Below are 25,990 nucleotides of genomic sequence, written 5' to 3'. Positions count from 1 at the left end.
CTCTGCATTTTGAATTCTCTCCCCATCTAAATAATAGTCTGCCTGTTTATTTCTTCCACCAAAGTGCATCACCATACACTTTCCAACATTGTATTTCGTTTGCCACTTCTTTGCCCATTCCCCTAAACAATTTAGTCTCTTTGCGGGCTTTCTGTTTCCTCAACTCTACCCGCTCCTCCACCTATCATCCGCAAATTTAGCCACAAATCCATTAATCCCATAGTCCAAAACATTGACATACATCGTAAAAAGCAGCGGTCCCAACACAGACCCCTGTGGAACTCCACTGGTAACTGGCAGCCAGCCAGAATAGGATCCCTTTATTTCCACTCTCTGTTTTCTGCTGACCAGCCAATGCTCCACCCATGCTAGGAACTCCCCTGTAATTCCATGGGCTCTTATCTTGCTAAGCAGCCTCATGTATGGCACCTTGTCAAAGGCCTTCTGAAAATCTAAGTACACCACGTCTACTACATCTCCTTTGTCTACCTTGCTTGTAATTTCCTCAAGAAACTGCAGTAGGTTAATCAGGCAAGATTTTCCTTTCAGGAAACCATGCTGGCATTGGCCTATCTTGTCATGTGCCTCCAGGTACTCCATAATCTCATCCCTAACAATTGATTCCAACAACTTCCCAACTACTGATGTCAGGCTAACAGGTCTATAGTTTCCTTTCTGCTGTCTCCCACCCTTCTTAAATAGCCGGGTAACATTTGGAATTTCCCAGTCATCCGGTACAATGTCAAAATCTATCCATTCTTGAAAGATCACTATTAATGCCTCCACAGTCTCTCCAGCTACTTCCATCAGAACCTGAGGGTGCATTCCACCAGGTCCAGGAGATTTATCCACCCTCAGACCATTAAGCTTCCTGAGCACCTTCTCAGTCATAATTTTCACTGCACAAACTTCACTTCCCTGACTCTCCTGAATGCCCGGTATAATGTCTGGAATGTCAATATTTCTTCTGCCACTGGGCCTCCCATTTTCCACTCTTCAAAAATTAATTTCTCATCCTCACGCAATCCTTCCCTTAAACTCTGACCTTTTGAGTACCTTCAACTTTCTTTATTCATAACGTTGCAACAATGCAGATATAATTTACCGGAACAAGTAACCTGCTGCAGGAACACAGGGGGTCATGAGATGCAGGCTTTTGATCCAAAATGTTGTCAGTTCTGCTCCTTCCACAGATGCTGTGGGACCTTCTGAGTTCCTCCAACAGATTGCTGCTCCATATTCCAGCAACTGCAGTCTTTTGTGCCCCATCTATTATTTAAAGCATTAGTTTTGTACACGCTTCCCTAAACCCCCTTGCCTTTTCACCTCTTCCTCTTTCTTTGGATGCTGTTTAAAACCAACTTCTGATCCCGATAGGCAGGTATTTGGCTTTACTGGGTGTTACATTTAGGCACAGCTTTGCCGCATTTTGGCAAATTGGGAGTTCTTGCACTAACTCAAAAATATCACTGCCAATGAATTTCACCATTCAAATTCTTTGGCATAGGAACATATTGGCTTCTGGAATCTTAAATCAGTGATAAATACAATAAAACTGGTTTGCACTGTTAAGTTTCAGGTACAATGTTTTCAATTCAGAAGGAAGGAGTCAGGATCTATAATAAACCACCACTCAATGCGTACCTGTTTTATGCTTTGCTGACAGTGGAAGTAGAAACAGAACAACCAAAAAGACCCAACCATTTACCACAGCCACCATTTACTCTTGCCCACACAAATTAAAAATTCAACAATCAATATCAAATGAATAAATTAGTTTTCCTTTCCTCAGGACCACCACATGTCAATCAATGCCCTTAGTCACAACTTTAAACTAATTTGTGCGTACAAAGCAATATCTTTACAACTAACTTGAAACTAATTTGTAAATAAATTGCAGATGTTATATTAAGACATGTATGGATTAGAACTATCAGAGTACCTTCTGTGCCTTGCGCTTATCTGCCCGTTGGTTCTGATGATAGATGCGACTGAAGTTTGAGACAATGACGGGCACAGGTAAGGCAATAACCAACACTCCGCTCAAAGAGCAGATAGATCCAAAGATCTTTCCAGCAATGGTCTTTGGTACCATGTCTCCATATCTGAAACAAAAGCAACGAATCATTAGTTTCAATAAGATATAATGTATTTTCATTAATAAAAGATGTATATTAGGTTCCCAGTTAGCTCCACAGATGACAGGTGGGGGAGGGGTAGATATTTACAATATGTGCAACATTAATTCCTATCTTCAGTTTAATGTCTTTTCCTCATGTTCTGTTTCTGTCAAAGCCTGATAGGCACATCAAAAATACACATTCTTCTTCTTTCTGTTTCTTAGGAAGAGATTTTAAAAAGTTCTGTTAAATTATAATGGCATATTTATTCAAAATATTCAAAGACAGAAGGTAGCTTTTTTATGGTAATGATCTGCAACATCCAGTCCTTCAGAAAACAATCCCAGCACAAAACACACAATCATGAAACCTATTTTTACAAGAGCTCCCTTTCAAAGAAATGCAGGCTATTGTATTTTTATAAAATTTACTTCCTAATTGCAAACAATCCTTGTAATCTTGATGATATATTCTTTGTCTCCATATCTTTTTTTTAGGGAGGAGGACTACAAACTCCAAATATGAACTAATTCTGTCTAGGACACATTTCAGGACAGGATGATATCTTCCAGTTGAGGTGATGGTATACACTGGAAAAATATGAATTCTTGCCCAGGTTACTGTAGCACACTGAATTATCCTTTACTAAATAGTTTGGCACAGACCAGATGGGCTCTAGGGCCTGTTTCTGTGACTCTGACTGTATAAGAAAAATCAGTGCTTCATTTAAGTTCCTCTTTCCAGCGACATCGATTACTGTAAGCAAACAGTATTGTGGGTAAAAGTCAATAAATTAACATTAAAAAGGCATTATTGAACTATTCTACCATTATAAATGAGCAAAGAGGTCAACATTAGTTCAATGAAGAGCAGGGGGCGAGAGGGCATGGTGAATATGAAAAGATGTCAACATGGTGAAGCTGCAGCACAGGAGTACATGTATGCAAAACAGCAAAAACAGCATGCATTCGGGTTGAATAAGCTCATACCCAAGTCTTGCCAAATCTGGATGTGAATAATTAATCAGCTGGGGGGGGGGGCTCCAAGAATATCCTTAGTGATGTTCGAGTACATAAGTTGTAGACAAAAGTGAAATATTTACAACCTCTTTTTAGTCCAAAGTGTCTAGTTATTGATCCCTTTTTTGTATGCTTCCAACCTTCAAAGAAGCCAGTTCAATTAATTCCATATGATATCAAGAAAAGGCTGTGACCAATGGATACAGCAAAGACTCTAGGGGTTAGATGACATCCCCTTTGAATGTACTGAAAACCTGGACTCCAGAACTAACTGAATCTCTGAACAAGCTATCTCAGTGTAGTTACAACCCCGGTGTCTAACTGACAACGTGCGAGATAACCCAGTTATATCGCTCACAAACAGCAGAACATATTCAGTCTTGTTAAGTCCATCTAAGCAGTTAACTTCTGATCATGAGAAAACTGATGAAAGGTATTGCTAACAGTGCATGAAACTTATGCTACATTGTGCATTTCCCTACAAAAGAGATTTGTGAAGGGAATTGAAGTCATTATATAATAATAATGCAATTTGTCATCAGGCTCCCAAAGAAAGCATTATTAAAGTTTTACCATTGCCAGTCATAATTAACACTTGTTCTTCTGTGTTACTTCAAATATATTTTTTTAAGTTGATGTATTTATCATGTTCGCTACAATAATCACTGGACAACAAAGATTTTGCTTCCTGAATACCTTTAGGTGTATCTTATGAATTTTGGGCTACTGATCATGAAAATCACCATGCAATTTCCCTATCACACACCATTTTTTGAAATCATTAATATTTTTTGAAATATCTACTATAAGCCTACAGACTCTCACAGCTACCTGGACTATTCCTCTTTCCACCCTTTCTCTTGCAAAAATGCTATCCCCTTCTCACAATTCCTCCGTCTCCGCCACATCTGCTCTCAGGATGAGGCTTTTTGTTCCAGGACGAAGGAGATGTCTCCCTTTTTTAAACAAAGGGGCTTCCCTTCTCCCACCATCAACTCTGCTCTCAAATGCATCTCTCCTATTTCCCGCACATCTGCCCTCACCCCATCCGCCCACCACCTCACTTGGGATAGGGTTCCCCTTGTCCTCACTTACCACCGCACCAGCCTCCAGGTCCAACGTATAATTCTCCGTAACTTTCGCCACCTCCAACGGGATCCCACTACCAAGAACATCTCTCCCTCCCCCCCTCCTTCTGCTTTCCACAGGGATCGTTCCCTACGCGACTCCCTTGCCCACTCGTCCCCCCACCATCCCTTCCCACCAATCTCCCTCCTGGCACTTATCCTTGTAAGTGGAACAAGTGCTACACCTGCTCTTACACTTCCTCCCTCAGCACCATTCAGGGCCCCAGACAGTCCTTCCAGGTGAGGTGACACTTCACCTGTCAGTCGGCTGGTGTGGTATTCTGCGTCCGGTGCTCCCGGTGTGGCCTTTTATATATTGATGAGACCCGACGCAGACTGGGAGACCGTTTCACTGAACACCTACGCTTGGTCTGCCAGAGAAAGCAGTATCTCCCAGTGGTCACACATTTTAATTCCACGTTCCATTCTCACTCCTATATGTCTATCCATCAAAATGTCAAAATGAATCCAAACTCAGGTTGAAGGAACAACACCTTATATGCTGGCTGGGTAGCCTCCAACCTGATGGCATGAACATTGACTTCTCTAACTTCCATTAATGCCCCTCCTCCCCTTCTTACCCTAGCCCTGAGTTTAGTTTGTTTTTTTTTCTCTCTCTCTCTGCCCATCACTTTGCTTGTTCTCCATCTCCCTCTGGTGCTCCCCCCTCCTCCTTTCTTTCTCCTGAGGCCTCCCGTCCCATGATTCTTTCCCTTCTCCAGCTCTGTATCACTTTCACCAATCACCTTCCAGCTCTTAGCTTCATCCCACCCCCTCCGGTGTTCTCCTATCATTTCGCATTTCCCCCTCCCCCCACTACTTTCAAATCTCTTAGTATCTTTCCTTTCAGTTAGTCCTGACGAAGGGTCTCGGCCCGAAACGTCGACTGTACTTCTCCTTATAGATGCTGCCTGGCCTGCTGTGTTCCACCAGCATTTTGTGTGTATTTTTTGAAATCACTTATGTTTATTATTTCAATTCATAATTCAAGTCAATTGAAATGCTGTCTACAATGTAAGCTGGGAAGTTTCCTACCTTGTCCAGGTATGCTTGGGTATGCTTAGGCGGTGCGACTGCTGCATGGCAGGACAGGGTTTAGTAATAATTATTGGGTTCAGGACTGTAAGGATGGAATTTGCTATCACCAGGCACAAAAATTCTATGAAGGATTTTGATATTTGAGACAGATGCTTCCCAGAATAACTGATGCCAAGATTAAGGAAAGCATTTTTGTCGGTCCACAAATCAAATAGGTCATCATTGATAGAATATTTGAAGAATTTCTAGTGGGACCGGAGAAAATCACAAGGAAGGCATTCAAGGAATTTGTTGAAATTTTTCTCGGCTTCTACAGAGCACCAAGCTACATGCAGCTGGTTGAAAGCATGCTTCAAGCATATAGAACCATGAAATGCAACGTGTCACTAAAGATTCATTTTCTGCATTCCCATTTAGACTTCTTCCCTGCAAATCTTGGTGCTGTTAGAGACGAACATGGTGAAAGTTTCACCAGGACATTGCGGTCATGGAGAAAAGATACCAGGGCAATAATTCAGTGCTGGCGAATTATTGTTGGACACTTAGACGAGAAGCCTCAGACACTGAGTACAAATGAAAATCATTAACAAAATATTTTTAACTTAGTTGAACTATTGCAAAGCATCAGCACCATTATGCAATTAAACACATTATATTCAATAATAGAGCAAACACGAGGAAATCTGCAGATGCTGGAAATTCAAACAACACACACAAAATGCTGGTGGAACACAGCAGGCCAGGCAGCATCTATAAGGAGAAGCACTGTCGACATTTCGGGCCGAGACCCTTCCACCAGCATTTTGTGTGTGATATTCAATAAAAGTTAATTTGTTGTTTCTCCAAATTCCTATGTGATACAAGTAATCTGAAATTATATTTGTGTTCATATTCAAGCAGCCTATCACAAACAAAAAAAAATTCTGAGGAAGCAACACTTTTGAAAAAATTTGTTGTCCAGTGGTTATCCAAAACAACATAGTCTGGAATGTTATTACTTAACAACATTTTAGTGTCAATCAGAATTAGTTACAGAGACAGGGATGATATGGTGTTTCATCCATTAAATGTATTCTGTGTTTATTACCTAGTCAGCACAGTTCACTGACTGGACCCTTTAGCAGTGTCCAGTCAGTGATCTGTGTTAATATCGTGAGAGGCTAGCAACAGTTAAAATGTGATACAGATGTATAAATGTAACAGGTGACCTGCAGAAAATGAACCTGACCTGGTAAAATGTGAAGATTGGAACAATATGGATGAGAACAGGGATTAAGTTTATGAAGGCTGTGCTGCCAGACTTGGCGAAGGAAGTGCCCATTACTAGAAATATCTGGGATCAAAAGGGCCCCCATTACATGTTTAAAAAGAATTGTGAGTAGAAAGCTGTGGAGGACAGAGGCAGGACTGTGGCCTGAAGGATGTGGATACAGCGCTGCAAAAGGTTCAATGAAGCTCACACACACAATTAGGTTAAGTGAAGGGTCTTAAAAGCTCTATCTTACTAGCCTCAGGCATTGGTATATTTATCACATCTCCATCACTGACATTTCAGGACTTCTAACTAAGATTTATATGCTCCATTGCACCCTTATGCACATGGCAATATTGGAGCCTCAAATCTGTTTCATATCATGTGCATCAGTTGTGTATTAATCTTCACAGTACTGCTGAAAAAGACAAGTTATATTATTTATATCTTGTAATAATTTTTGTATTTACAACAATATCAATTATCTTGAATGTAAAATGCCTAGTTTTCTATGAAGTAGCTTATATTCTATGAATATGTTGCATAATGTATTTCATGGCACAATCGAACACAGTATGAGACAATTTCAACCTATTGTGCTTTCCTGCTTATTATTAAGACAGCTCTTGGTAGCATATACTTTGCATAAGATGGTATTTTGACATCTTTGGCTAAAATCTACACATATCTAATTTGCTACTATCTACATTAAATTCTTCAAATAAGCTTATGGTACTGCAGCAACAGGGAACGTTGAAAGTATGTGGCATTAAATGAATAATTCAAAAGCAAAAAAATCATATTACCAAAGAACAATTTAATCTGTTTAACAGATTAAAATCTACAATTCAACATTACAAGGCTAGTACTGTTGTTCATATGTTAAGTAATTCCAACCATGATTTCACACAGAATAGACAGCAGCATTATGTATGTGAATGTTTTAAATATAGAAAACCTACAGCGCAATACAGGCCCTTCGGCCCACAAAGTTGCACCAAACATGTCCCGAACTCAGAAATTATTAGGCTTACCTATAGCCCTCTATTTTACTAAGCTCTATGTACCTATCTAAAAGCCTGTTAAAAGACCCTATCGTATCCACATCCACCACCGTTGCCGGCAGCCCATTCCACGCACTCACCACTCGCTGACTAAAAAACTTAACCCTGACATCGCCTCTGTACCTACTCCCCAGCACCTTAAACCTGTCCTCTTATGGGAACCATTTCAGCCCTGGGGAAAAAGCCTCTGACTATCCACACGATCAATGCCTCTCGTCATCTTGTACACCTCTATCAGGTCACCTCACATCCTCCGTTGCTTCAAGGAGAAAAGGCCGAGTTCACTCAACCTATTCTCATAAGGCATGATCCCCAATCCAGGCAACACCCTTGTAAATCTCCTCTGCACCCTTTCTATAGCTTCCACATCCTTCCTGTAGTGAGGTGACAAGAACTGAGCTGTTTTAATAGGAGCATAAAAAAAATTGTTGGTAAGTAAAACTAATTAAAATTTCTTAAAAATGATCCAAGAGGAAGCATTTTTTCATGTACGATATAATTCACAAGATCACAAGACGAAGGAGCAGAAGTAGGCCATTCGGCCCATCGAGTCTGCTCTGCCACTCCACCATGAGCTAAACTATTCTCCCGCCTATTTCCAATTTCTGGCTTTTTCCCCATATCCCTTGATACCCTGACTGATTAGATACCTGTCAATTTCCTCCTTAAAAACCCTCAATGACTGGGCCTCCATCACTGTATGTGGCAACGAATTCCATAAATCCACGACCCTCTGGCTAAAAAAATTTCTCCTCATCTCTGTTTTAAATGGGTACCCTCTAATTCTTAGACTGTGACTTCTTGTCCAGGACTCACCCACCAAGGGAAACAGCCTTTCCACATCTACTCTGTCCAACCCTTTCAACATTCAAAATGTTTCTATGAGATCCCCTCTCATTCTTCTATACTCTAATGAATACAATCCAAGAGCCGACAAACACTTCTCATATGTTAGTCCCTGCATTCCAGGAATCATCCTCGTGAATCTTCTCTGAACTCTCTCCAACATCAGTACATCCCTTCTAAGATAGGGGGCCCAAAACTGCACACAGTATTCCAAATGGGGTCTCACCAGTGCCCCACAGAGCCTCATCAACACCTCCTTACTCTTATACACTATTCCTCTTGAAATGAATGCCAACATAGCATTCACTTTCTTTACTGCCAATCCAACCTGGTGGTTAACCTTTAGGGTATCCTGCACTAGGATCCCCAAGCCCCTTTGCACTTCCGATTTTTGAATTTTCTCCCCATCTAAATAATAATCTGCCCGATTGTTTCTTTTTCCAAAATGTACAACCGTACATTTCTCAACATTGTGTCTCATCTGCCATTTCTTTGCCCACTCTCCTAAAGTGACCAAGTCTCTCTGCAACCTTTCCGTTTCTTCAACACTTCCTGCTCCACCACCTCTCTTGGTGTCGTCCGCAAACTTGGCCACAAAACCACTTAATCCATAATCTAAATCATCAATATACAGTGTAAAAAGAAGCGGCCCCAACACCGACCCCTGTTGTTGGATAGTTTCTTACAGTCTCTGGAGTCTCCAGGAATACCCCGTCTGACTACCATGTGAGAAGCAGCCATGGTAGTGGTACAATACCATTCAATCAGAATGGCCCTGAAGGCCCCCAATTTTTTACCTTGTACTTGATGAACTTTCAAAATGGAATAAAATGTTCTGCTCATTATCACCTATCACCCTCCTTCAGTTTATGATTTAATACTCTTTGTAGTAAGGTATTTCAATGTCACTACAATGGATCTTTGTTGTTGAAGAGCTGAAGATGAAAAAACATACTTGACTATGTTCTTACTGATCTATTGTCTGGATGTGCATCTCTATACAAGCACTGGTAGGTGTGACCAACACAGGCAGCTTGGAGAGATGAAGACCCATCTTCAAACAGTATACCGTCAGTCTTGCACTACCTAGATGGGAAAGATTCAGAACAGGCTCAAATTGTGATGATTACCAGGTTCTGTGACGCTGTTGCAGCAAGAGCACTTGCAGCAGGAGGAATACAGTTCATTTGCACTATACTGGTAGCATTAAAATGGTGTCAGCAATTCCCTAAAGCTGTTTCAAAAAGCTCTTTAAAAAGTCATGAAATTCATTAGCTTCAGTTCCAAAGTAGCACTTGAACCACCTTGTGTGCTGGTACTCTGTGTTAGGAATAGCATCCATAACTGGATGCACTTTTTGCATTAACAGCACTTTCATCCACAGCTCACACCTCAGGATATAACCCTTAAAAGGTCAGTGGAGTGCAACCTTCACCCTTTCAGCTACCGAGGAATATTGGTAACATGCTACAATAATTGGGTAGGGAGCAGAGGCGAATGTCAGGGTCAGGCAAGCTGCACAGGGTTCTGAAGAACAGAGTGTGAAGAAGATAATCTCCGCGTATAAATGACATTCGTGGGAAGATGTTGCCTGTGAGGTATATGAATGGTAACAATTTAGAGAGACCTAAATTCTCCTTCCAGGTCTAATTTATCAAAATTGGTAGGTTCCAATTTTGCTGGTGGAGCTTTTCTTGCTTTCTGCAATGTTGACATAAGCAGCATAGTGTCAGAGATAGTATATCTCAAGGAGACCGCCTGCAAGAATTCTGCGGTGATGCTCCCGTGAGTGAGGATGATCTTTACTTTGATTTTGAAAATAGTCCAGGAACTTGTTCTGGCTGGCTTATTAATGTTTGCTAAATTTTGTTTCTTCAGACCACAAGACCATAAGACAGAAAAGCAGTATTAGGCCATTTGGCCCATAAAGTCTGCTCCACCATCCAATTATGGCTGATCCTTTATTTTCCCCTCCCCAGCCCCACTTCCCGGCCTTCTTGCCATAACCTTTGTTGCCGTGTCCAATTAAGAACCTAACAAGCTCCATTTTAAATATACCCAAAAACCTGGCCTCCACAGCTGCCTGTTGTAATACATACCACCAAGTTCCCACCCTCTGGCTAAAGAAATTTTTCTGCATCTTGTTTTAAATGGACACCCCTCTATCTTGAGACTGTGCCCTCTTGTCCTAGATCCTTCCATCATATGAAACATCCTTTTCACATCTACCACATCTAGGCCTTTCAACATTTGAAAGGTTTCAATGAGATCCCCCCCATCCTTCTAAATTCCAGCAAATACAGACCCAGAGCTATCAAGTGTTCCTCGTATGATAACCCTTTCATTCCTGGAACTTTGTGAAACTCCTCTGAACCCTCTCCATTGTCTGCATTTCTTTCCTTAGATGTGGAGCCCAGAACTGTTCACAATACTCAAGGTGAGGCCTCGCCAGTGCCTCTGCATCACATCCCTGTTGTTGTGTTCTAGACCTCTTGAAATGAATGCTAACACTGCATTTGCCTTCCTCACCACCAACTCAACCTTCAAGTTAACCTTTAGGGTGTTCTGCACGAGGACTCCCCAAGTCCCTTTGCAACTCAGATTTTTGAATGTCCTCCCCACTTAGAAAACAGTCTGCACATTTAATTCTTCTACCAAAGTGCATGACCATGCATTTCCAACATTGTATTTCATTTGCCACTTTCTTGCCCATTCTTCTAATCTGTATAAATCCTTCTATAGCCTATCTGCATCCTCAACACTACCTGCCCCTTCACCAATTTTTATATCAGTTGCAAACTTGGCAACAAAGCCATCTACTCCATCATCTAAATCAGTGATATACAGCATAAAATGAAGTGGTCCCAACACCAACCGGTGGAGCACCACTCGTCACTAGCAGCCAACCAGACAAGAATCCTTTTATTCTCACTCACTGCCTCCTACCAATCAGCCTATGCTCTAACCATGCCAGTAACTTTCCTGTAATACCATGGGCTCTTAACTTGGTAAGCAGCCTCATGTGTGGAACCTTGTCAAAAACCTACTGAAAATCCATGAACACAACATCTCCTGCATCCCTTTTATCTACCCTACTTGTAATCTCCTCAAAGAATTCCAGTAGGTTTGTCAGGCAAGATTTTCACTTAAGGAAGCCATGCTGATTTTGTCCTATCTTGTCCTGTGTTACCAAGTACTCCACAACCTGGGTACTTTGTAGACTAGTATCCAAGATGGAGCTGACTAGATTTACAGCCCTCTGTAGCTTCTTTCGGTCCTGTGCAGTAGCCCCTCCATACCAGACAGTGATGCAGCCTGTCAGAATACTCTCCACGGTACAACTATAGAAGTTTTTGAGTGTATTCGTTGACATGCCAAACCTCTTCAAACACCTAATGAAGTATATTCACTGTTGCACCTTCTTTATAACTGCATTGATATGTAGGGACCAGGTTAGATCCTCCAGAGATCTTGACAACCAGGAACTTGAAACTGCTCAAACACGAGGAAATCTGCAGATGCTGAAAATTCAAGCAAGACACGTTTGAGAGCAGAGTTGATGGTGGAGGAAGTTGCTTGAGTTGAGTGTGAGTGTGCTTGAAACTGCTCACTCTCTCCACTTCTGATCACTCCATGAGGATTGGTATGTGTTCCTTTGTCTTACCCTTCCTAAAGTCCACAATCAGCTCTTTCATCTTACTGATGTTGAGTGCCAGGTTGTTGCTGCAACACCACTCCACTAGTTGTCATATCTCACTCCTGTACGCCCTCTTGTCACCACCTGAGATTCTAACAACAATGGTTGTATCATCAGCAAATTTATAAATGGTATTTGAGCTATGCCTAGCCACACAGTCATATGTACATAGAGAGTAGAGCAATGGGTTAAGCACCACCCCTGTGGTCTGCCAGTGTGGATCATCAGTGAGGAGGATATGTTATCACCAATCGGCACAGATTGTGGTCTTCCGGTTAGGAAGTTGAGGATCCGGTTGCAGAGGGAAATATAGAGGCCCAGGTTCTGCAACTTCGCAATCAGGATTGTGGGAATGATGGTATTAAATGCTGAGCTATAGTCAATGAACAGCATCCTGACGTACGTGTTTGTGTTGTCCAGGTGGTCTAAGGCTGAGTGAAGAGCCATTGAGATTGCATATACCGTTGACCTATTGTGGCGACAGGCAAATTGCAATGGGTCCAGGTCCTTGTTGAGGCAGAAGTTCAGTCTGGTCATGACAAACCTCTCAAAGCATTTCATTACTGTCGATGTCAGTGCTACTGGGTGACAGTCATTTAGGCAGCTCACATCATTCCTCCTAGGCACTGGTATAATTGTTGCCTTATTGAAGCAAGTGGGAACTTCTGCCTGTAGCAGTGAGAGGTTGAAAATGTCCTTGAATACTCCCGCTAGTTGGTTGGTACAGAGCCTTACCAGGTACTTCCACCTGGAACTTCCACCTTGCGAGGGTTCACTCTCTTTAAAGACAGCCTAACATAGGCCTCTGAGAGAGCGAGATCACAAGGTCATCAGGTGCAGCAGGGATCTTCACAGCTGTAGTTTTGTTCTTACTTTCAAAGCAGGCATAGAAAGTGTTGAGTTCATCTGGTAGTGAAGCATCGCTGCCATTCATGCTATTGGGCTTCACTTTGTAGGAAGTAATGTCTTGCAAACCCTGCCGGAGTTGCTGTGCATCCGATGTCGCCTCCAACCTCATTCAAAATTGTCTCTTCGCCCTTGAAATAGCCCTCCGCAAATCATACCTGGTTTTCTGGTACAGGCCTGGGTTGCCAGACTTGAGTGCTACAGATCTAACCTTCAGCAGATGACGTACCTCCTGGTTTATCCACGGCTTTTGGTTTGGGTATATACAGTAAGTGTTTGTAGACACACACTCATCCACACAGGTTTGAATGAAGTCGGCAACAACCGCAGCATACTCTTCAAGGTTCAAAGATGAATCCCTGAATACAGTCCAGACCACCGATTCAAAGCAGTCCTGTAGGCGCTCCTGTGCTTCCCTTGTCCACACCTTCTTGGTCCTCACTACTGGTGCTGCAGTCTTCAGTCTCTGCATATACTCAGGGAGTAGAAGTACAGACAGTGATCAGACTTCCCAAAGTAAGGCCGAGGAATAGCATGAGGAATACCATTCTTGATGGTGGTGTACAATGGTCTAGTGTTGCAGTGATCTGTTGATGGTAATTGCTTAGTGATTTTTTTCAGACTGGCCTGGTTAAAATCTCCCAAAAAGATGGTGAAGGTGTCAGGGTGCGCTGTTTCATGCATGTTGATCCCAATGCTCAGATCAACTAAAGCATGATTGATATTGGCCTGAGATTGAATGTATACCACTACCACAATGACCCTAGTGAATTCTCATGGTAGGTAAAAAGAATGGCATTTAACTACTAGATATTCCAGGTCTGGTGAACAGAATTGGGACAGCACTGATATATTTGTGCTCCAAGAAGAGTTGATCATGAGGCACACTCCTCCACCTCTGCTTTTGGGAGACTCTATAGATCTATCCTGATGGTGCATAGCAAACTCGCCGATCTGAATCGGAAGGGGTTAACCAGGATTCCATGAAACAAAGGACACATACGGACCTAATGTCCCTCTGATTCAGCACCCTAATTCTGAGATCATCGATTTTATTCACCAGAGGCTTTGCCTTTAGTATCCAAATGCTGGACACTTCGATAACTTAAAGTGGGAATAATAGACTCCTCATCCTGTTAATATCCACCGTTGTTCATCAATAGGTGAGTTGGGATTGCAGGGCAGATCTGATCTCTTGGCTGCAGGCCTGCATTGGCTCTGTCAATTTATGGCGGTTCTTCTGTTTTGCGTGCAGAATGTATTGCTGCTTCACCAGATTATTGACTCATTTTCAGGTCTGGCTGGTGCTGCCCTCTTGCACTCCTCATTAAACCAGGGTTGATCCCCTGGCTTATTAAAAGTTGCTAAATAAAGCAGCAGGAAAAGTGGTTAAAGATTGTGACGAGAAGAAAAAGAACTATTTAATGTAAATCTTCAAGATTCAAAGTACAGTTATTATCAAAGAATGTATAAATTATACAACCTTGAGAATGGTTCGTTCACAGACACCTTCTACATCTTGATTGTTTCTAAGAAATTTATCTATAAAAGTTATAAATTTGTGATGGCAATCATGTACAAGACATCATTATCTAAACCAATAAATTTGGGTTGGTGGATTCTAATCTTGTCTGAATTACTGTGGATTCTGTATAATTGGTTCACATCTGGATCATTACATTTGGCCCAATTAAGCAGCTACTCTAATTAACCGAAGTTTTATGGAACTAGTTAAAAAAGTATAAAAAAACTACCATTTAACTGAGCAACAGATTATTTATTTATATGAAACACAGAACAAATTGTAACACTTCCAATACACTTACAGTACTATAAAACTGTGCATTAATAGTCTTAACAGAGGAATTCATCCAGTGCGTGCTGCAGTGTTCTTTTGATTGATTATAAGTGACTAAAATCAGTTCAGACACCTTGTTCTTCATTGGCTTCAATGGACTGTCTTCATTGGCTTCCTGCATGAAGTAGTGTCGTAATCCAACAATAAATTTCCTCTGCCAGCTGATGATGAGTGGTGTTAGGCAGATGGCTTTTAATTTCGTCCAGAAAGGTCATTTTCTCGGCTAGTGTCTTTACGTGGCATCTTGGGCAAGGGTCTTAAATTTTTTAAAGTCAAGATAAAAAACCAAATGATTGAAAATTGCTGTTTTTTTGAATTGGTGTCCCTCAGCCCAAATGAATAGCAAAAACACGTGCAACTGATGCTATTTAAAAACCATTTCCCTCTAATAAAGCATGATGTAGTCCCTAACGGCCACACAAATGCATGTGACCGATCCTAGTTAGAACCTGTTCAGCAACAGTCTCCAATTAAGAGGCATAATCCCAAATAATTGAAGGGAATCCAGGATATTTTCTCAGTTTTTGTTCTTTAAGAGTTGTCCCAAATAAGCAGCTGCCCTGATTAACCAATGGCCCAATTAACTAGAATCCACTGTGCATTGTAAATCTCTCTTTAAAATTATATTTTGCTTTTCAATTTGTCATACTTATTTCAAAACACATTGAGAAAATAATTACATGTTTGGATATTACCCACAAGATGTTTTCATGGTTTTCTTCCTTTGATATATACACTTGATAAAGTGATTCCTATGGAAAAGACTTCTCTGAATAGTTTGCAATAGTCACCTTTGATGACTCACCCCTTTTTCCTTACTTGCTAGTTAAAAGTGATTTTCCACACAATGCCTACCCCAGATGTGCATTTTCTGGGTTTAACAAATCTTAACAATTCTTTCATGACTATGTAATAATTCAAATTTATATTTTAACCAACATTTCCCATGGCTAACCATTTATAAAAATGTTTTGATTCCATGTATTTACTCGTTACCATTGAGAAGGGGATATACACATAATATTCCAAATTTCTTCTAAAAGGCTAATAGAGTGCTCAAAACAGAAATCTTAGCATGCACTCACTTTAAAAATAAACCTCAAAATAACTATTATTATATATAATATTGTTTTCTATTTTATGCCCATTTCCTTTGAACTGTTTTGGATTAAACTGCAAGTGTCAGTGACATCATCAGGATCTTGGTTGGAATAACCGCTGAGTTTGACAGCATGAAGAAGTTGAATTAACAGCAGCAGATGCAATTATTAACCCAGGGAGCATCACCAATCTGTTTGTGGGTGTTGATTCAGCTGCTCAAGCACACTGCTAAGATGAATAACTGTGCATGGCAAATTTCCCAGATGATGTCATCAGGCTAGTGTTTAGGTGATGAATATGTAAAATAGAACTTATAGAAAGCAAACTCACCAATGATAAAAGTTAATAATTCTTTACAATTCATTAAAACCATTTAATTTCCCCAGTTTTTTTGAGGAATAATAAACTGAAACATGCGGTTTCATTAATGGAAAAGTTATCTGTGTCAAACTGATAGCACCTTCTGGAGTCTACACCTGCAGTTAAAGGCAAAAGTCCAAAATTTGTAATCAGTACCACCCTCCTCCTTTGCAAGGTAGATCAATGATTTGGAATGTAATTCCACTTTTAGGACATAGAACAGTACAGCACAGGATCAGACCTTTCAGCCCACTATGATTGTGCAAACCATGATGCCAATTCAAACTAGTCCCATCTACTTCCATGTGGTCTATATCCCCCATTTCTTGCCTGTTCATGGGCCTGTGTAAACACCTCTTAAATGCTGTTATTTTATCTGCTTCTACCACTTCTCCTGGCAGTGAGTTCTAGGCACTTGCCATTCTCTGCATTAAAAAATTGCCTTGTAAATAAAATCATAGATCAATTGGTATGTATGCAGACCCATTGGCCCGATGAGTCCATGCCAACCACAGTGCCCAACAGTTAGTCCCGATTTCCACCATTCAACTTACATCCCTTTAAGCCCTGTAGCTCCATGTACCTAAGTACTTCTTAAATGATACATTGTACGGGCTTTAATCACTACTTTTGGTAGTTTGTACCATATTATTTGATGTTTTCAGAAATGATCTACAATAAAACAATTTAAAGATCTCAGTGATGTTTTAAAATAAACCTGATTGCCATTACAAAAAAAAAATCACTGCAGCTGATAGTTGTTACTTCAGTTGGAGCTTTGAAAAGCATGTTAATTTCATGCTGGAATACATAGTTTTAATGAAACAGAGTGAATAAATGATATGACCTGAGGCCTAACTCCATGATAATTTCTTTACATGGCAACTTCAAAGAGAAACTAGCAAAGACAAGTACATTTGGTATCTTGCTTTATTGCGGGCTAAGTATAGCATGTAGCTAGCATGCAAAATAACTAGTACTTTTTACAGTCTTTTTCTATCTGTATCATGTAGCTATCTCCACATAGCTATTCCACCAATTTTATGCCTAACCCTTTACTTCACCCTCAGGCTAAAGCAGCGTTCAGAAACCTCTGCATTTTCTCTCACTGAGCTGAATTTCTGATTTCACTTCTCCTCCATTATTGAGGACCCTGTAGAGAAATGTATAATTGCTTATGTGTTCCAAAAATGCAATATGCATTATATTGTGTTTTGCAATCTGCTCTCAAAATTTGATAATTTTGACCTCTTTTCACTTCAAATTTCAGAAGTGGAGTACGATCTCCTTGTGGTACTATATTACAAATATAGGGTATGTGATGAAGGGCAAATTTTTACCTAATGTTAGTCCTTATCTCTAAAAGTTTATCCCAGCTCATATGGTTCAGAAATTCTTTTTCATTATTTTTACTTTACAGCAAAGATCTAACTGTGTTAATGCTCATCTATTCCACCCTCAGGTTGACCAAAACTTCTAAGAGGATCACATCCTCGTTGCAGTGTTTGGAGGCTTTTTTGCCTCAATGACCTAGAGAGCTATGTTGGGGGGGGGGGGGGTCAGGACCTTGTGTTTTAGCCCTTGGTAGGGTCACCCGTGCCAAACAGGTCAAAAGGTAGAGGCAGACTAAGAGTGGTCCACCGATCCTCCAGGTTGGGGGGGTTTAGCTCAGGGTTAGCAACAACCCTGACAGGTAAAACAAAATCGTTACAGCAATAGTAATTAAGAATCTTTCTACACAGACAGAGGTGAAGGCCTTCATTGCTGCCCTAAATCAGCGATGTAACAGGCAATAGGTGAGTAAGGTCAACCAAAACTAATATCTGATCGTATCCTGCAGTAGATGCTATCTATCTATCAGCCCTGACTTACAACGTCTTGTCCTTCAATATTTTCTCTTTCTCTTTACCCACACAATCTTAAACTCATCCAAGTATCCTGCTTACTTGGCTTTATTGTTGCCCAAGTTTTATCTCATTCTCCTTTTGTCCTACGTGTGAAACTTTCTTCAGTTTTCTAAGCCCTAACATCTAGAATTCTGTCTTGATTTCCTTTTGATCTTTTAAAGTATCTTTAAATCCCACCTTGGATTTCAATCTAATACCTTTTTCAGCTTGATATCAATATATTTATTATATCTGTTTTCATACATTAGAAATGCAAGTTGTTGTTTTCCCTCTCTCAGATCATAATCTGTGGGTGTAATCCTTTTTCTGTAGAAAAAAGTAGCTTTTGCTGACAATGTCTATAATTGATTTTGATGTGTGTCTGTGAAATCCTACGCTATTTTCTGAGCTTAAAAATGGAAAGGGGACTTCCATATTTTTTTAGATAGCTGATGTAATACTACGCAATTAGTTTAGTTTCATTAAGGCAAAATGTTAGATAACTATTGCATTGTTAAATAGTAGCTATTCTGTCATTATTTTAAAATTTGGGTTTGGCTGAGTAGACCTGAGGACTCTATAAGTATAGAAGATAAGAATATTATAAATACAGAAGGAAAATATAATGTTAAAAATATCCTAATGCAGAACAAAGCAAAATGAGTCCCCAGAGTTAAAAGCAGACATGTGACTACCTGACAACTTAGATTGAGGAAAATAGTTTTACTTCATTATAGAAAATAATTGCCAGTAATGCAAATATACCATAGGTATCAATGTTAAAGGTTTCATTAAGTGTAGTCAAAATAGTACTTGTCACACTTGAGAAGAAATGGTTTCAGCCAAGATGAGATTCTAAAAGACATTGGATATCTTTTGTATTGGTAACCCTAGTAATTTCTAAGGTAGGGACATGTTCGGCACAATTTCGTGGGGCAAAGGGCCTGTATTGTGCTGTAGGTTTTCTATGTTTCTAACCATAGACTCAGGTGATCTCTCAGGATATAATCTCCAAGAATGCTCTATATATAATATGGTTTTAAAATTGGCACTAATAGAGTGAAAATGGATCATGTTTGGACTGGAAATGCCTTGAGAATCATGGAAGACCTTGGAGCACATTTCTTCCAGTTTTACTACCCTCAGAAATTTAATCCTCTTAAAAATATAGTAATTTAAAATGGAACTTTAAAAAAAATTAACATAGAATGTGGTATTTAAGTAGAAGAAAAGGGCAAAAAGCCTTCAGAACAAATAAATCAATAGTCACAGGTAGCCTACCAATGTTTTTTTCTCTCTCAGTGACTGCTATAAATTCTGGAGTGAACATGGCAAAGGCACTGTAGGCTTTTGAAGAGGCCCTGTACAATTAACACCGTTAAGGACAGGAAACATTACCCGCGATATGTTGGGAGGATAAGTCTGAAGTTGGATCTGAGCATCTGACTACACAACCATGTTTCCCTTAAGTCACTCCAAAGCTTCGGATATCACGTATGCAATGAAGGCCTCCTTCTACATAAGTTACCCAGTTACCCTAGTCCATTCATACATGATTGACAGTTGATCCCATTCTCTAGTTTCCGGCATCTTTGTATGTCAGTTTGCCAGGCGCACCATATTGGCCTTATTTGTCGGAGCATTGAATACAAGAGCAAGGATCTTATGCTTCAGCTTTAAGAACCATTTATCAAGTCTCAGCTGGGACACTGCATGCAGATTAGTCACCACACTATAGGAAAGATATGATCGCTTCGGAGGGTGCAGAGGAGGTTAACCAAGATGTTGCCTGGGATGGAGCATTCCAGTTATGAAGAGAGACTGGAGAGGTCAGATCTATTTTCCCTGAAGTGGAAGATGTTATGATGGTTCATGTTTGAGGTATATAAAATTATGAGGGGTATAGATGGAGGAGTGGACTGGAGGAAACGGTTCCCCTTCTCAGCAATGAATAAAACTCAAGGGAGTAGATTCAGGATAAGGAGTAAGAAATTTAGAGGTGATCTGTGGGGAACCTTTTTCATCCAGAGAGTTGTGAGTACTTGGAATGCATTTTTGGAAAGAGTATTAGAAGCAGAACTACTGAGAGTATTTAAGAAATATCTTGATTTGAATAATTAAGTCACCCAGGCATAGGTTGGATAGATTGTTGCATAGTAGGAGAATTAAGGGTTATGGGGAAAAGGTAGGTAGGTGGAGATGAGCCCATGGCCAGATCAGCCATGATCTTACTGAATGGCAGAGCAGGCTTGATGGGCCAGATGGCCTACTCCAATTCCTATTTCTTATGTTCATAGAAGGTTATGAGCCAAGTTCTCAAAGATGAGAGTATTGCATATGGATGCCTATACAGTCTAGATATGGTAGGTCAAATAGTCTGTTTCCAGGCTTTGTGGCTCTAAAATTGTGAAGTTTATAAGTCCTGTATTTTATAGAGGGTAATAACATTATTCATTAGGACCATCCAGATTGATACCTAGGCTAGAAGTCTGCAGAAATTAAAACCACTGAAATTAAAATTTGTCTTGTCTTTAGAAAAGAGCAGTCCTTGAAGAGATTTAGCTGATTTACCCTTAATATACACTCAGTGGCCACTTGTGCAGCAAGTATAGTTTTAGTGTGAACATACTATAATGTGTCGGATGAACTCCTGACTGTATTACCCTGATCCTCAACAGTTCATGGACCTTGTTTCTTTTTCATAATTCACAAAGGACTTTCTTAGGCATTTATTCTTGTAGAATTTCTACCTTTCTTGTTTTGGCAGAAGTGAGGAAAGGAAGGGCAGAGGGAAATAGGAGCGGGGGTTCATTGTATTGCACCTTGACAGGTCAGGACAAGCTTAATGAATCACCTGACCTTCTTCTGCCACCTGCTTTTATATATCGTTGTACAGGATAGCACAGGCATGGTTAAAATGCAAGAAATCAAAATAAGATTACTTACTATATTGTATTTATATCTGCAATATGTGTTGCAACTCCTACTCATAAATATATCCATATTCATATCCATGGGTCAATTCAGACTACATTTAAGAAAAAAAACATTCTAAATACTTGAGTGGCAACTTTTTCACACAGAGGGTGATGAGTATATTGAAAGAGATGCCAGAAGAAGTGGTTGAAGTGGGTACAATCGTTTCATTTAAGAAGCTATGGATAGGTAGATGTGGGATGGGGCTTAGAGATAAAGGGTCAACACATGAAACTGGGATTAGCTGAGTGAGCACCGTGGTTGGCAAGGACTTATTGGCCCAAGGGGCCTGTATCCGTGATGTATTGCTCTTCTGAGGGGAAAATGATCTAATATTGATTATGTTACAATAAATAAGCGGTTGTCAGAGATGCACAAAATGTGAGCAAATATTTCTAAACAGATCAATGTGCTGTTTGATATCAATTTAAGGTGATTACTCTGAAAAATGCAATAACTCATATAAAGCTCTCAGTTATTTACTCCAACACACACAAAATGCTGGTGGTAAGCAGCAGGCCAGGCAGCATCAATAGGAAGAAGCACTGTCAACGTTTCAGGCCGAGACCCTTCGTCAGGACTAACTGAAAGAAGAGATAGTAAGAGATTTGAAAGTGGGAGGGGGAGGGGAAGATCCAAAATGATAGGAGAAGACAGGAAGGGGAGAGATGAAGCTGAGAGCTGGAAAAGTGATTGGCAAAAGGGATACAGAGCTGGAGAAGGAAGAGGATCATGTGACGGGAGGCCAAGGGAGAAAGAAAGGGGGAGGGGAGCACCAGAGGGAGATGGAGAGTAGGCAAGGAATGATTGTGAGAGGGGCAGAGAGAGAAAAGGAAAAAAATGGGGGGGGGAGTAAATAAATAAATAAGGGATGGGGTAAGAAGGGGAGAGGGGCATTAACGTAAGTTAGAGCATTAAGTTAGAACATTGACATCAATGTTCATACCATCAGGTTGGAGGCTACCCAGATCCTGCTTTCTCCGGTGGACAGAGTGTAGGTATTCAGCGAAACGGTCTCCCAGTCTGCGTTGGGTATCATCAATATATAGAAGTTCGCACTGGGAGCACTGGACTCACCAATATATGGAAGGCCGCACCAGAAGCACCTACGCTCTGTCCATCAGAGAAAGCAGGATCTCCCAGTGGCCACACATTTTAATTCCACGTCCCATTCCCATTCTGATATGTCTATCCATGGCCTCCTCTACTGTCAGGATGAAGCCACGCTCTGGTTGGAGGAACAACACCTTATATTCCATCTGGGTAGCCTCCAACCTGATGGCATGAGCATTGATTTTACTAACTTCCGTTAATGCCCCCCTTCTCTTCTTGCCCCATCCCTTATTTATTTATTTCCCCCTTTTTTTCTTTTTTCTCTCTCTCTGCCCCTCTCACAATCACTCCTTGCCTGCTCTCCATCTCCCTCTGGTGCTCCCCTTCCCCCTTTCTTTCTCCCTCGGCTTCCCATCCCATGATCCTCTTCCTTCTCCAGCTGTGTATCCCTTTTGCCAATCAACTTTCCAGCTCTCAGCTTCATCCCTCCCCCTCCTGTCTTCTCCTGTCATTTCAGTTCTTCCCCCCCCCCATTTTCAAATCTCTAACTATCTCTTCTTTTAGTTAGACCTGACAAAGGGTCTCGTCCTGAAACGTCGACTGTACTTCTTCCCATAGATGCTGCCTGGCCTGCTGTGTTCCACCAGAATTTTGTGTGTGTTGTTTGAATTTCCAGCATCTGCGGATTTCCCAGTGTTTGAGTTATTTACACCAAATACTTTTGCTTCAAATCTGTAAAAGGAATAAAGTTAGAATTCCTTCTTTAATTTTTATTTTTAAATAAATATCTTAGACCTCATTATTATCAAGTTTAGCTTTAATGGGATCGTCCTTAATGAGGATTAAAGATCAGAATGTGAAGTTATGCACAATGTATTACCATAGCAAATACAAGCAACATCTTTGCCACTAGGGGTCACTATCATTGATTAGAATTCAAGATATCTACAGTTACTAATACAGCGGTACCTGTGCTTTCAACTTAGCTTTTAGATTTTTTGGTAAATCTCACCAAAATGAATCTTGATTTTTGTTTCATAGGGAAGACAAAAGTATTTTCTAGAGATATAGCTAGATAGGGTAGTAAAGAGAGCGTCACAGCTGGGTGGTAAAGAGAGCTTTTGGTACATTGGCCTTTATAAATCAAAGTATTGAGTATAAGAGTTGGAATGTTATGGTGAAATTGTATAAAGCATTGGTGAGGCCGAATTTGGAGTATTGTGTACAGTTTTGGTCACCAAATTACAGGCAGGATATTAATAAGGTTGAAAGAGTGCAGAGAAGGTTTATAAGGATATTGCTGGGACTTGAGAAACTGAGTTACAGAGAAAGGTTGAACAGGTTAGGACTTTATTCCCTGGAGCATAGAAGAATGGATAGAGGTATATAAAATTATGATGAGTATAGATAGAGTGAATGAAAGCAGGCTTTTTCCACTGAGGCTAGGGCAGAAAAAAACCAGAGGACATAGGTTAAGGGTGAAGGGGGAAAAGTTTAAAAGGAACATTGGCGGGGGGGGGGGGGGCTTCTTCACACAGAAAGTGGTGAGAGTGTGGAATCAGCTGCCAGATGAAGTTGTAAATGAGGGCTCACTTTTAACATTAAAGAAAAACTTGGATAGGTACATGGATGAGAGGTGTATGGAGGGATATGGGCCAGGTGCAGGTCAGTGGGACTAGGCAGAAAAACGGTTTGGCACAGCCAAGAAGGGCCAAAAGGCCTGTTTCTGTGCTGTAATCTTCTATGGTTCTATATTAATTATGGTGGATATTAATTATGGCAGAGGTTATGCTCTCTGTGGTTACTACTGGTTGGTAATAATCAAGTTAACTATGAGGTAATGAAGTAATGGAGCCTTCTTTGTGGGTTCCTTGAGCCCTCTGACATTTCTTTTCCTGAGGCAACATCTTTTTTGTTCATCAGTACAAAAGACAAAGCTAAAACATTTGCGATCATTGTCAGCCAGAAGATCCAGCATGTCCTCCTGGAAAAGCCTATCATCCCAGTATAAAATTGTTAGCCAATTAGGTTCACTTCATATTATATCAAGAAACAGGTGAGAACACTGGATATAGTACAAGCCACTGGCTTCGACAGCATTTTGACAACAGTGCTAAAGGCTTTTCTCCAGAATAAGTTCTGCCTCCAGGCTGTAACTGTTTCAGTACAGTTACAAAACTGCCATCAATTCAACGATATGGAAAATGTTTCCACAAAACGCAGCAAAGGTCCAACTTGTGGTCAATCACTGCTCTTTCACTTCCCCCAATCATCACCATTTAGTGACACCTTCTTATCAATAATTATTTAAGCACAATGTTAATGTATATCTGGCTTCAGATTTTATTAATAATCAGGTTCAAATAATCCAGAGCGGTTGGATTCTGGAGTGAGGTGAGAATAACTGCCTTTAAATCAAAGCAGCTTTTGACCAAACGTCAAAGAGCTTGAATAAAATTTTGATTAATGGAAATCTTGGGTAGGACAATCTCCTGAGCAGATTCATACCTTGGCCTACAAAATGTTGTCAACGGACTTTGTCCCAGGATTTTACTGGTAGAGTTCCTCAGGGCAGTTGTAAGGGCTCAAATGTTTTCAAGTTTGTTTCATCGGTGGCTTTCATTTCCTCATAAATTCTTCACAAGCATACACCACCCGTGCTGAAAACCTTAATATTCTGAACAAATACACACAGAGCAATGGACCAGTGGAGATCAACACACACAAAGTAATGGAGGAACTCAGCAAGTCAGACAGGAGAGAGTCATACCCTACAGAAACAGGCCCTTCAGTCTATCTAGTCCATTCTAAATTACTATTTTGCTTAGGCCCATCGACTTGCACCTGGCCCACACAGTAGCTCTCTACAGCTCTCCCATCCATGTACTTATCCAAACTTCTCTTATATGTTGAAATCAAACAACAACCACTGCTTCCATTGGCAGCTCATCCCACACTCTCACCACCCTTTGAGTGAAGAAGTTCTCCCTCATGTTCTCCTTAAACATTTCACCCTTAACCTATGACCTGTAGTTCTAGTCTCACTCAACCTCAGCAGAAAACCCTATCTATACCCTCATAATTTTATATATCACTATTAAATATCCCCTATTCTTTTACGCTCCAGGGAATAAATTCCTAAACTCTTCAGCTTTCCTTATAACTCAGATCCTCAAGTCCCGGTACCACCCTTGCAAAATTTGTCTGTACTCTTTCAATGTTGTTGATATCTTTCCTATAGGTAGGTGACCAAAACTGCACACAATATTCCAAATTAGGCCTCACCAATGTCTTATACAACTTTAACAGAACATCTCAAATTTTGTAATCAATACTTTGATTAATGAAGGCCAATGTGCCAAAAGCTTTCTTTACGACCCCATCTACCTGTGGTGCTACTTTCAAGGAAGCACTTACGGAGGAGAATAACCATTTGCTATTTTAGACTTGAACCTTTCTCCTTAAACATCCCAAAGAGGTCCAACTTAAAGTCGATGCTGAATAATAAGAAAATAAATATGAAATTATTATCACTTGACCTGACACTTGCATGTGGCTCAGATACACACCCTATGTATGCTGTAGCTGTTAGCTTCAGGTTGAGGGCCAGAGTTGTCAAAGCAAGAAGAAAGATTACCTTTGATGCCAGCTACCCCTGCTAAGGCACAGAGCAGGACATTTAAGGAA

At 40.5% G+C, this 25,990-nt stretch overlaps 1 protein-coding gene across 4 annotated transcripts in view; it reads right to left on the bottom strand.

Moving 5' to 3' along the window:
• Window positions 1-25,990, bottom strand: part of kcnd2 (potassium voltage-gated channel, Shal-related subfamily, member 2) — a 340,030-nt gene that overhangs the window by 33,241 nt on the left and 280,799 nt on the right. For all 4 annotated transcript variants that reach the window (XM_059978315.1, XM_059978313.1, XM_059978316.1 and 1 more), the window contains one exon: window positions 1,943-2,105. In XM_059978315.1, coding sequence (XP_059834298.1) covers window positions 1,943-2,105 — 163 coding nt within the window. The remainder of the gene's footprint in view (window positions 1-1,942; window positions 2,106-25,990) is intronic.

The sequence above is a fragment of the Hypanus sabinus genome, chromosome 8, assembly GCF_030144855.1.
Source record: "Hypanus sabinus isolate sHypSab1 chromosome 8, sHypSab1.hap1, whole genome shotgun sequence".
NCBI classification, from domain to species: domain Eukaryota; kingdom Metazoa; phylum Chordata; class Chondrichthyes; order Myliobatiformes; family Dasyatidae; genus Hypanus; species Hypanus sabinus.
This window is presented reverse-complemented; position numbering and strand designations above follow the sequence as displayed.